General features: G+C 40.2%; 1 protein-coding gene across 1 annotated transcript; it reads left to right on the top strand.

Annotated features, from left to right (window-relative positions):
• The first annotated feature begins 2,363 nt into the window (after positions 1-2,363).
• LOC108177330 (olfactory receptor 2W1-like) lies at positions 2,364-3,878 on the top strand. Its single transcript, XM_017344807.4, has one exon. The coding sequence runs from the start codon at positions 2,838-2,840 to the stop codon at positions 3,876-3,878; it is 1,041 nt and encodes a 346-aa protein (XP_017200296.2). The 5' UTR covers positions 2,364-2,837.
• Positions 3,879-13,843: the final 9,965 nt, after the last annotated feature.

Below are 13,843 nucleotides of genomic sequence, written 5' to 3'. Positions count from 1 at the left end.
AAATATTCCAGTTTAGCTCTAGAAATTCATGGCAAAATCACTAGTATTAAGAATAAATGGAGGCCGGCGCCGTGGCTCAATAGGCTAATCCTCCACCTTGCGGCGCCGGCACACCGGGTTCTAGTCCCGGTTGGGGCGCCGGATTCTGTCCCGGTTGCCCCTCTTCCAGGCCAGCTCTCTGCTATGGCCAGGGAGTGCAGTGGAGGATGGCCCAGGTGCTTGGGCCCTGCACCCCATGGGAGACCAGGAAAAAGCACCTGGATCCTGGCTCCTGCCATCGGATCAGCGCGGTGCGCCGGCTGCAGCGGCGGCCATTGGAGGGTGAACCAACGGCAAAGGAAGACCTTTCTCTCTCTGTCTCTCTCTCTCACTGTCCACTCTGCCTGTCAAAAAAAAAAAAAAAAAAAAGAATAAATGGAATAAGTATACTCTATCTAAAATCATAATGATCTGGTGATATATGGATATAATTTATCATTTTTAGAATTAAATATGAGCCAAGCACAATTCCAGGTATTAATTTTTCCAAGTATTAATCCTTACAACTTTCCTTTGCTGAAGAGAATATTGTTATATAATTGCTTTGTATATGAAGAACCTGATACACAAACAGGTTAAATAATTGCCCAAGGACACATGACTTCCAAGCAGTGAAGTGCAAATTTGATGCAAGGTGTTTTGAATCCAGAACTTGTGCCCTCAAGCACTATGTGTTGACCTAGCTTATATCCTACATTAAAGCTGAGCACTCAATAATTAATTTACATTTACGTTTTCTTTTTTTAGAATTACCTATTTTTTTTATTTGAGAGAGAGAGAGAGAGAGAGAGAGAGAGAGAGACAAAGGTCTTCTTGGCCAGTGCCTTGGTTCACTAGTCTAATCCTCCGCCTTGCGGCGCCGGCACACCAGGTTCTAGCCCCGGTCGGGGCACTGGATTCTGTCCTGGTTGCCCCTCTTCCAGGCCAACTCTCTGCTGTGGCCCGGGAAGGCAGTGGAGGATGGCCCAAGTGCTTGGGTCCTGCACCCCATGGGAGACCAGGAGAAGCACCTGGCTCCTGCTTTCGGAGCACCTCGCCGGCTCGCGGCGGCCATTGGAGGGTGAACCAATGCATTGGAGGGTGAACCAACGGCAAAAGGAAGACCTTTCTCTCTCTCTCTCTCTCTCTCAAAAATTAAAAAAAAAAAATTAAAAAAAAATAGATTTCTTTAGACCCCATAGATTTACCAGCATCTGGGGGATAATGCTAGTTGTATAACAGAGGTCCAGAAAAGACAGATTGGATAAGAAGAAATACATGGGAGTATGGAGCTGGGCGTCCAGATAAATTGTCAAAAATTAAAAAAAAAAAAAAAAAAGAAAGAAAGAAAGGTCTTCTTTCCGTTGGTTCACCCCCAAATGGCTGCTGCTATGGCCGGAACTACACCGATCCAAAGTCAAGAACCAGGTGCTTCCTCCTGGTCTCCTATGCACTTGGGCCATCCTCCACTTCCTTCCTGGGCCACAGCAGAGAGCTGGACTGGAAGAGGAGCAACCAGGACTAGAACCCGGCGCCCATATGGGATGCCCGCACTGCAGGCGGAGGATTAACCAAGTGAGCCATGGCGCCAGCCCCTATATTTACATTTTCATATTGAGATCAACTACATCCCTATCTCATAATACTTAGTAATAGAAGTTCCTTCTTTATAATACTGTCATGTTATAACAAAACAGTTTATAATAATTACATACTCTAAATAACTTATCTTCACATTATTTTACTATATAATTGCAGTATATGAGTTTTTATTTCATAGTTCCTACAAATCTAGGTCTGAAATTTATGATCAGGAAGTATTTGCAGAAGAAAATATTTAAAAATTTTGTCATTAAACATTCCATTTACTCAATGACATTGTATAATATTCAGGAACAGTGAGATTGATGGCATTTGTATCCCTTGTCTGCACTCTTGTAGAGTCAAAATGAAGGATAGTTTCACATAAAAGATTAAAAAAAATTGAAGACCTCACATAATTGAGAAATTCCATGGGGAAAAACAAGTCATCAGCTTAATGAATGTTTGTTGTCTGAATTATCTGATGGTTAGTTCTGAAGGACCAGGTGAGGAGTAGAAATAAATTGCTGTTACATGTATGTGGTATCCAAATGGCTCTGGAATTAGTCCACCTTTTTACTACAACAAATCAATGGGATTATTTAGGTGGTGTTAAGGGTATTCAACAAAACATATGGCCTTTGTACATAAGTAAATGTTAATATAAGAAATATGTTGCTTCCTGACAAACAGAAACAAACCCCAAAACTGGCAGTGAAAAAGAAAATACCAAAATTTATTTCTTAAGAACAGTTTATGCAACGTTTAAAAGGATCAAATATATGAAGAGGAGGTTGGAGGTAATTGTGGTTATGATTATGATTATAGTGATTGGGAAATAGACATGTGGAAGTGACTATGCTTTCAATGGTATAAATATCCCAAGAAAATATGTCATTTAGATATTTACTTCAACTAATTTGATAAAGCAAACATTTGTATGGTCAAGTAATGCTTGCGTCATAATGTCAAAAACAACTCCTCAAAATACATCCTACACTTAAAATTCTATAATTAACTATATGATTTTATTACTTAATCAAAATACACAGAACCATTTGTGATATATTAATCCTTTTCAATGACTTATAATTCAGAAATTAGGTTACTGTACTATTTTAAACTCACTTTGGTAGGATTAAATGCACAGAGGCTCTGGATACTGAACACTGAGGAAATGTAACAGAGATGATCCGAAGAGGCAAAAAAAAATGCAAATAAGTAAGTTTTAGATACTCATGACAAACTTCAGGGATTTTTATTTCTACCTAAAGCTGAAATTTTTGCTGGTTACTGTGGTATGGTCTCCTAGCCTTTCGAAAGTAATGGAAACAAGCAACGGAAGTTCCGGGACAGACTTCATCCTTCTGGGGTTTTCTGACCGACCACAGTTAGAACGCATCATCTCTGCAGTTGTCTTCATCTTCTATGTCGTGACTTTGGTAGGAAACACAACCATCATTCTTGTGTCTTATCTGGATGCCCAGCTCCATACTCCCATGTATTTCTTCTTATCCAATCTGTCTTTTCTGGACCTCTGTTATACAACTAGCATTATCCCCCAGATGCTGGTGAATCTATGGAGTCCAAAGAAATCTATTACATATGGAGGGTGTGTGCTCCAGTTCTTCTTTGCCCTTGACTTGGGAGCCACAGAATGTCTTCTCTTGGCCGTGATGGCCTATGACCGCTATGCTGCTGTCTGTCAACCTCTTCACTACACAGTAATCATGCACCCTCAGCTATGCCAGAGGATGGTGCTGACTGCCTGGTTGGGTGGTCTTGGCAGTGCCTTAATTGTTTGTTCCCTGACTTTGAAGTTGCCAAGATGTGGGCACAGGAAAGTGGATAATTTTTTCTGTGAGATGCCAGCCTTGATCAAGATGGCTTGTGTTTATTCAAAAGTAATTGAGATTGTTGTTTTTGCTCTTGGAGTAATCATTCTATTAACACCACTATTACTTATTCTTATCTCATATGGAGTCATCGCTCAAGCTGTAATGAGGATCAAGTCAGCAGCAAGGTGGCGTAAGGTTCTAAATACATGTGGTTCCCACCTCACCGTAGTAACCCTGTTTTATGGGACAATCATTTATATGTACATGAAGCCACAGAATAAGACATCTCAAGATGAAGGGAAGTTCTTCACTCTCTTTTACACAATTGTCACACCCAGTCTTAATCCTCTAATTTACACCTTAAGAAACAAAGATGTGAAGAATGCAGTGAAGAGAATACTGAGGATAGGAAAAAGTTCAACCAAGACATTAGTTAGATAGAAAAATCAACCAGATTGTAGAGTTAAAGAAATATTATCCTGTATCAACAGAAGCCGATCAGTTACTTTATTCAAAGATAATTTATTCAGTGTTCTCTATGTATCAAGAATTATACTAGGTATAATATTTAACTTTGTAAATAAATAGAAAATAGAAGTGGTAAGGAGATACAGACATAAAAATAAAACACAATTATGGACTAATCAGGGAATACAGACAAGTACATAGCTATGAAATGTAGTTATATTTAATGAATGAGGTGTGTGCTAAGTATTCAGCAAAGATTTCACATGGCCATCTATCCTAACGAAGAATTATACTGGATGCCGATTTTTCTTCCAAGACTCAGTACATATTTGAAAAATGACAGTCCTCTTGATTCAAATGTTATTGCCAGAGCAGCCTACCAATGCACATTCCACCTTCTGCCTCAAGTCTTAACTCATCTGCGCACTGTGCTGTAAGTCACTTTCCTTAGCCTGGGCTCCACCAACACAATGCCAGGAAAATGGTGTGTGCACCTTGTGGGTCATCTTCCTAGGTATGAAGAAGCTACTTCACCCACTCCTCTTGCCATTGATTGGAATGTAAATGTGGAGGGTTCCCAGCTTTGAACATGCAAATGAAAACAAAACTCTGAGAATTCAAGAATAAGATAAAAGAATACTAATCACAGTAGCAAAGTAAGGACTACAAACTATTGTAGAAGAAAAATATCTATATTGTATAATATTAATTAAGCCACCAGATTTTGGAGTCTCTCTCCTATAGTGTTGTGCCTGAGCAAGTGCAAACAGAGGAGCAGCACACACTGATAAAATTTGATGGTCCTTTATTGCTGGCAGTGGAGAGTGGGCTCATGCTCTAAAGAACTCTTGACTCTGAAGCTCAAATCAACAGGATTTATGCAGGCAAAAATCACAAGGTGGGGAGGGGGAGTACATTGCTAGGATTGGGAGGAGAGGGGGAATACAAGGTTATTTGGGTCAAGCTGACCTAAGGCCTATGTGAAACTAACATCAATTACAATCTTAACATTAATCCAGGTGCAGCCTATCTGTTTTAAGCTTGCGCAATCATGCTAAGGAGTGTCTGTGTTCTGCCTAGTGCGATGCAGTGTACTGTTAATCATAGTTGTTGTAGACCAGAATCTCACAGTGGGGGGGGTGCTTCCTCAAGATGGAGTCTCTGGTGCTGTAAAATGGAGTACCTACTATCAAAGTACCTACTATCAAAGTGTTACTTCAATAGTAGTTTAGCTCTTGCCATTTTATGGCCCAATAATGAGTTTAGACTTAATCCTGGAGAGAAATGTGGCCCTTGGACAGTAAATATCAGCATCACATGGTAACTTCTTAGAAATTCAAATCTTGGTCCCCAACCCAGAACTACTGAGTTAACAATCTGAGGGTGGTCCCAGGAATCTACTTTTTTTTTTTTTTTTAAATAAACATTCCAAGTGATTCTATCAGACTAAAGTTTGAGAAGCACTCTTTCAGGGACTGCATAGATATTGAATATCTCCAAAGAGAAATTAACATGGCTTTATAGATTTTAATTTATTTCTTCCCTGGTAGATACATGAAAGAGGGTAGATATCGATTTCTCAAAGCTTTTAGATAAATGCCCTAATGTCAAATTTAGAACAGGGCTGGTCTTTGAACGATAAAGGACCCTTCCCCCAATCTGGAGAAATGAGAAAATGCTTCTCATAAGATGAAATGAAGTCAGTGAAAAATTTGTTTTTTAAAACCATATCCTAGGGGCCGGTGCTGTGGCTCACTTGGTTAATCCTCTGCCATGTGGCACCGGCATCCCATATGGGCGCCAGGTTCTGTCCTGGTTGCTCCTCTTCTGGTCCAGCTCTCTGCTGTGGACCTAGAGGGCAGTGGAGGATGGCCCAAGTACTTGGGCCCCTGCACCCACATGGGAGACCAGGAGGAAGCACCTGGCTCCTGGCTTAGGATCGGGGCAGCGCCGGCCATCACGGCCATTTGTGGGGTGAACCAACGGAAGGAAGACCTTTCTCTCTCTCTCTCTCTCTCACTGTCTATAACTCTACCTGTCAAATAAAAAAAATTAAAACCATATCCTTCTCCTACTTGTTTTTATATGCTTTCTTCAGTTGAATGTTGTAAAACATGGTAAATTTTTTTGAAAAGAGCTTGATGGTCTTAATCAACAAAACAAAAATTAGCAATTTCATGCTGTCCCTACCACCCTCCCATCCACCCCCGCACACATTTTTTCACTTTATTTTACTGGGAAATGCCTTCAAAATCTGAGGGTCTCAGTGATGGAGATTCACTTCTCTATGAGTCAGTCTTTCAGAAATTCAAAATCCTTCCTGCATGTGAAAGATTTCTCCCATCTACCATGACCATGTTGTGGCAATCAAAAGCCAAGTAAGCCACCAACTTCGTGGAGTAATTGGGAGGGCAAGCAAGTAGTAAGAATTCATGATCTCTCTTGCCAGACTTCAAACTCTATGATTCCCCCAATTTCCATAATAAGAACGTCATAACCATAGTTTAAAGTTTGGATCTCTCTCTACAACTAAATTTAAAACTGTAAATTGTATAAGCCATGGTTAAAAATGAAGAATATAAGATAGGCTAATGATATCAGACAATAGATAAAATAAGGAAAACTTTGTTATTATAAAAACTACAGAAGGAAAAGTATAGAATGCTGAAATTGTTATCACTGAAAATGGGTATCAACTTTTGTTTGTTAGAAGGACTGATCCTAAATCTTGATACATTTATCACTTAAAAATCTTCCACATCCAATTGAAATCTTACCTCATAGGGAAGGCTCCTCAGAACTCTCAGTCCATCTGCCAAATTCCCTCAAAACTCTGAAATATTAGTATACGGCAGTATCCCATTTGATTTTCTTGTTTATTTGTGTATTTGAGGGAAAGGCATTGATGAGCTTTCCAACAACAAAGAACTTCTTCATCGTGTTGATATGGGACTGGTCAGGGAGATAGGATTAGGCCTGTGAGCTGGAGGCCACTTGCTCCCTACTTGAACTCACCTGTATCTACCCACCTGTCAATCAGACTGTGTAACCACTCCCCTTTTGGAAGTGAATGAGAGGCCTGCCCTTCTACCAGCACTGCTCTGCCTTGCCTGCCCTTTCGCCTGCAGACTCCCACCTGCGCTCTCCATCTAAGGGTGTGGAGCTCCCATCTACCCTTCTTGGCCCACTCCCCCTTAATAAAGCCTGCACATTCCTGTGTATTCTTCTCGCTTTCCAAATAAATCCTTGAAGCTTACCATGTTGCATATCTGGTTTGAGCCAGTGCTTAGCATTCTTACAAAAGTAAATGGCAAGAACCTGAAATGCTAAATTTTGACTTAAACCATAATAGTATGATTTTTCTGTATCTTACTCAGTTTGTGACATACATTACATAGTAAGTGTTGGTAGAATGATGGAAATAGTTTTCATAAAGTCTCCATGAAAGTTGTTTCTACAGAATATGGCAAGTTTTCATTAGGTAATAAACACGAGAGCAACATCTTCCACTTTTAACATTGCAGGCATACAAATTACCTAATTATTTACAATTTATGAAACACATAGGCTGAGGGAAAGAGAAGAAGAATATCGTTTTTCTTTCACAGGCTTTACAGCATAGATTCTTTACAACATACGTTGGAGTTCCACATACGTACCTCAGTATCTATGGAGTATTGGTTCCAGGACACTGGGGATACCCAATCTGAGGATGCTTGAGTTCCCTTCTAGAAAATAGCATAGTATTTGCATTTAAACTGTACAGGACTTTCTGTATACTTTAAATTATCTCCAGGTTATTTATAATAGCTAGTACAATGTAAATGTCATATAAATAGTTGTACTGTACTGTTTAGAGAATAATGATGAGAAAAAAATCTGTAATGCAATTTTTTTCCAAAAATCCACCATTGGTTGAACCCATGGATGTGAAACCCTCATAGATGGAAGACTGAGTGTTCATACTTGGAAAGCAGAAGAACAGGAAGAATAAAAGAAAAAAATTTCATTATAACGTAGTCCAAAAATGACAAACCTTTTAATAATTTCCTATTAATTTACTCCATGTATTTTAAAGCTCAACTCATGCTCATTTTGAAATCCTGCTCTATTTCTCTCTCTCTGCCTCTGCCTCTCTATAACTCTGCCTTTCAAATAAATAAATAAATCTTAAAAAAGAAGATACACACACCTAGGATCTTGCACATGGGAGAAGCATCAATAGTCTTCCAGGTTGGCAATTGGCACCCGCATTCAATGATTGCCTTCGGTTACTAGGGTTTTAAAAATAACTGGAGGCCGGCGCGGCGGCTCACTAGGCTAATCCTCCGCCTTGCGGCGCTGGCACACAGGGTTCTAGGGGCGCCGGATTCTGTCCCGGTTGCCCCTCTTCCAGGCCAGCTCTCTGCTGTGGCCAGGGAGTGCAGTGGAGGATGGCCCAAGTGCTTGGGCCCTGCACCCCATGGGAGACCAGGAGAAGTACCTGGCTCCTGCCATCGGATCAGCGCGGTGCGCCGGCCATTGGAGGGTGAACCAACAGCAAAGGAAGACCTTTCTCTCTGTCTCTCTCTCACTGTCCACTCTGCCTGTCAAATAAATAAATAAATAAATAACGGGAAATCCCTTGGTATACTATTTTTTTAAGTTTGATAACTTAGGAAAAGGGACATCTCATTCATGTCTTTTGTATTGAGTATATACTGCTATATGAATTTTTTAAAGAAAAAGCCTCTAGAAATAATATACATCAAAAATCTCTTAGCCATAATTCTGAGTCTAGAAAGCTTAGAAAACTAGAAGTTTTCCTTAATTCTGCTAGCCATAAAACCTGTGAAATGTGAGACTATTTCTAGTCTTAATTTTTACTTCTATTGTAAAAAGGCAGTTCCATGTTACAAAAATCCTTTTTAAGAGATATTAATATTGACCATTCGTCGGAAACAGATTTTTTTTAAAGAGGACATTTAATAGTTTTGCTAGTTTACAAAACTATAGATTATCTTGAGAGAAATATTCCAGAGAAATTAGAATATTTGTTTCAGGATACAGTAATCATTAAGTGTAACACCAAAAGAAAAACTATCAAAGAATAATAAACTTCATCTAAGATTTTAAGTGTAAACTTACAGTGGCCACATGAAAACAGTGAGTCATATTTTATATCCTTGAGTCAACTGAAATACCAAAGGATAAACTTCCTTTCTTGCTACTGTGCATATCTTGGCTAGCAAGAAATGTCCTGTGAACTCCAAGCACAAATATGGCCCATTGTTTCTCTTTGTTATTATTTTTCTATTAATACATCAGCCTCCACTTGCATTATGAACAGAATTTCAAGTGTCTTCATTGTTGATTTCCTTTCCCCTGAAGGATCCCCAAATTTCAGATGCCAAAATTGAGTTCCTATCAGTTTGCACGCCCAACCAGACAGCACCCAAGTCCCCTACTGCCATTTCTTCTCAGTGTCACAAGGTGGCGCTACTGAGAATGGGATTTCAAGGCACAGGCACTGACAGTCCGCCTAGCAGAGAATTGTTCCAGATTCCTGCAGAGCGGTCCCTCTAACGCTGCAGACACCTGTATTTTTTTTTTTCCAAGGCAATTGCGTCTCGGGGAGCCCTGCATTCTGTCTGCCTTCGTGGCTGATCGTTTTCAGGTTTTCCGGCCTGAAAAGCACTCACCTCCCTCAGAGTTTGCAGCTCAAAAACTGACAGAAAGTTGTTCTGGTGTGAGGCTCTTAAGGCGCTGATCACTGTCCCCTTCCTCCCGGGGACTCCCATTCCACCGTGTCCAGTGGATCCGCAACACAAAGGAAACAGGTGTGATTAATTACATCCGTTCCCCTGAAGAGAGCGCTGTCTGCCGCGAGAGAGGGGCGTGAGGGGCGTGAGGGGCAGTGAGGAGAGGGAGAGACAGAGACTGAATTTTTTCAGACACTGTTCTCTCAAGACAAAAACTTTGCGATAATGACAATGGCAGATGACAGTGTTCTGGACCTGGATGGAGCACAGCAGAGCTGAGAATTAATTAAAAAGCAAAATTAACAGGCTTGATTGTACTCGGAAGTTGAAGAGGACAAGTAGGCTCTAAACTCAGGCTTTTCAACCAAAGCAACCTGACTCTCTAAACAGATAGGGCCCAGGGCTTCTATAATCACTGTAGCGAGCACATGACTCAAAAAAGGAATGTGTGGAAAAATAAAAAAGTCAGATATACCCATATGGTCCCTTTAAGTGCACCATAAAAACTACCAGTGTTAGAAGTGTGTTATGCCACAGGAAATACAAGATCATGAAGGTGACATTCCTCCAGCTGGTAGCCACCCCACAGGCTCCACTCCACCTCTGTCTGATGTACCTTCAACAATGGAAACTGTGGTATTTCTGGTTCTTTCCTTACACAACATACTAGATTATTTCCTTCTCAATAAAACACAAGCTAAAGCCTTGTAATAGTGGCAAGCTATTAGGCACAACTGATCTATTCATTATCATTATGCTGTTTTATCTCATTGAATTAAATGAAGATTTTGTAAGTATTTTCCAGTCCAAATACCTGACAGGCTTCTGTGTAGCTTAATTCTCTGATTAAACGTAGCGGAGTGAGGACCTCCTTACCAAACATGAATATAGTAACAAATGCATGCACGCTGTCCTAAAGAAGCTCAAAGCTGAATTTTCTATTATATTCTTTTTTTGAAATTTATAAATATTTATTAGATTATTTCTTAATGTTGCCCCCACTCCTCCTACACAGCCACTTTCTCAGCTCCAACTCACCCATCTGGGGAGACTCCATCAAATCACAGTGATTTGCAGCGCTTTTGGTGTTCCCACTCAGATTACATTTCTCCTCTTACTCAACACATAGAAAAATCGCTTACTTTTCCCACTCTTTCTGTACTTTTTCAAAACATTCCCAGGTGATTCACCAATTGCCATTATTTCCCAAATTCACTTATAAATTGAAGAGAGAAAGGCCTAAGATAGTGGTGAATGGTTCACATCAGCAGAAAGAACAACGCTTTGTAAGCAGAGAAACAGTTCTGATTTTGGCTCTGCCTCTAAGAACTGTATGAGCTAGTAAAACTGACTTCGCCTCTGTGAGCCATGGCTTGTTGATCTGACGGGGCCTTGTTATGAGGATACAACAGGGTCATAAATGAAGTTTCTGGAATGTTCCACATCTCCTTGTACTTACATCTGTTCTCGCCCCACCTCCCCACCAACGGCAATCCTTAGTAGGATATAGGGCAAGCCCCAAAGCTTAGGGTTTTCTCCATGACAGCCCTGAGCCAGGGTCCTAGAAAGGTGACTCATGCTTAAAGTAATCTAAGGGATCCATTCCCAGGCCTCCAACGGAGATAAGGACTGCAAGGGTACAGATGGCCTGGGAAAGAGCACTTTTGCTCTGGTTACTATGGGTGGCAGCTGGTCCACCTGCCCACTGACAGCCTCTCCTGTAGCCCGTGGGTAAATCTAGTTTTGGATGCAGGGAAGTTCTGAAGATGTGGGGAATCTGACTCAGGACAGCCAGGGCCTCTGTCTCAGTGGCTAAGTGCCTTCTCCAGAGTGGCTGTTTAGAGCAAAGGGACAGGAGCTGCCCTGCATTTTGTGTCCACTGGCAGTGCGGCTTTAAATACCAGGGAAGTCCTGAAGCTCCACTCTGCCTTTCACATTATTATCCTGCATGAAAAGGCCAGGAGAAAAGAAAGGGGAAAAAAGCCTTGAATGGATGAGACCTGCGCAGGAGTCTTCTGCTTAGTCCAGCTTGGCACACCGCGCTGGCTGAATCACAGCTTGGTTAGTTTGGGACACTTGTCACATTTAGGGAGCAGACTAGCTTGAATACGAAAGTTAACTTCTTCCGCATCATATCAATAATTAAAAATCATAAAAGAAATAAGCAACCTGAAGGGAAAAGAAATTGACAGAGGAAAGAAGTGAAAGCTGTGATCAGAATTTTAGGGTTGGTCACAGCAGTCGCACTTGCTTCAGTGCCCAGCTGTAGGAAACAGACGGCCTGGCCGCCCTCTCCTTGACCAGCTGAGAGCTGAGCGTCTTTAGGCTCCGCAGTACCCATGGTAACGCGCCGCTTGCCCTTCTAGGACCCCCGAGGGGGGTCTTCTCTTTGGTCAGGCTCTACAGACCCTGAGAAACTGCGGGCTGAACCACAGCTTGGTTAGTTTAGGGCATGTGCCACGTTTGGGGAGCATGTTAGCTTGACTATGAGTTGTAGCCTCTCCAGTGTAGGAAGAGAGGAAAAAACAGAAAATGGAAACACGAATTAATTAGTGATAATTAGTGATTGTAAACTTCACAAGGCAGATCATTAACTGTTTTATCCACTCATGTATTCCAAGCTGTTAGAACAATTGCTGTGGTACCTGTTGAATGAACTGAAATGTTTGAACAACATTGCTGCAAGGCATCTTTAACTCATGCCAGCATTTGCCTCTTCTTAGTAGCTTTATGTAAAAGAGAACTATGTGTCACATATATTTACATGTGTTACACTTTTGAGGTTTATGAAAACCCACAAGCACGCATTATCAACAATTCATCCTATATTTTTCAAAATATATTTCCAATATACAGTGTTTTTCTGTGATATATTTAATTATTTTATATTTCAATACAATTACTAGCAGCAGAAACTTGAACAATGTTCAACACTCATATGTGCAAATAATGAAGTTAAGCTCAAGTTTGAAGAAATGGTAAACACTTTTTTAATAGACAACTTTTTAAAGCAATTTTGGATTCATAGCAAAATTGAGCTGAAAGTACAGCAATTTTGCATATACACCCTGTCCCTACTCCCATCAACATCCTCCACCAGCACCACCTGATGAATCTACATTGATATATCATTATCCAGAGTCCCTAACTTACTTTAGGGTTCGTGCTGGGGGTTGTACGTTCTGTGGGTTACATACACTCACCATTACATAATCAAACAGTGTTTTCACTAACCTATGCTCTACCTATTCACCTCCTAGCAATCACTGATCTCTTTTCTGTCCCCATAGTTCTGCCTTTTCAAGTTAACTTCTAGTTGGAGTCATACAGCATGTAGCCCTTCCAGATTTGTCTTTCTCACTTACTAATATGCATTTAACTTTCCTCTTTGTAGCAAGTACTTTTTAAATAGTTCTTCCCTGCATTAGAATATAAACACTCTGCCATTAAAGTATGAGAAATTATCCTTTTAAAGGGGAAATGCTAAGAGAAATAATTGTTTCAAAAGAGCCAATATAAACAAATGAAGTCCATATAATCAAAGACAAAAAGGTTTGCTAAAGTTCTGAGTTGGAATGAAAAAATAATCGTGTTAATTTATAAGATTATTCGAAGGAAAATCTAGCAGTTAAAGCACATGAACTAAAGCTATATAGTTCATTAAGGATAAATCTCAAAACCAGAAAGTTGAATACAAAATACACAGTAACCCTATGAAATATTCTTGCCAAAAATACTGAATCTAAATCAACCAAGCCCTACAAGCTGAAAGGCTATGTGCAGAGTGAAAGATTCCTCAAAAAAGTAAAAATGGAGCTAACATCTAATTTACAGGATATTCCAGTCTACAGAAACTAATTAAATGAGGATGAGTGTATGGGGATTTATTATATCCTGTCACCTTTTGTCGATATTGTCTCAATTAATTTTTGCTTACATCATCTGAATGAATTTACTTTTGAAAACACAATTTATGTATTTAGTTAATATTTAACAATAATTTTTTCATATGCTTATCACAAAAATTCTATTTCTAGATGAATTTTCCTATGCGACGATAATAGGTCAAAATGTTACAGTCCCTGCAACTTTGACCCTGTCTACTCTACACTAACGCACACAAACTCTTGGGAAGGTGAAAACAGTTGGCGGAAGAAAAATGTGTAGGGAACGCTTCGACCAGCGAGTTGAGTAGTT

Source organism: Oryctolagus cuniculus, chromosome 5, assembly GCF_051225735.1.
Source record: "Oryctolagus cuniculus isolate XC-2025 breed Fujian yellow rabbit chromosome 5, ASM5122573v1, whole genome shotgun sequence".
NCBI classification, from domain to species: Eukaryota; Metazoa; Chordata; class Mammalia; order Lagomorpha; family Leporidae; genus Oryctolagus; species Oryctolagus cuniculus.
Note: the sequence above shows the minus strand (reverse complement) of the source record. Positions and strands in the feature narration are given on the sequence as shown.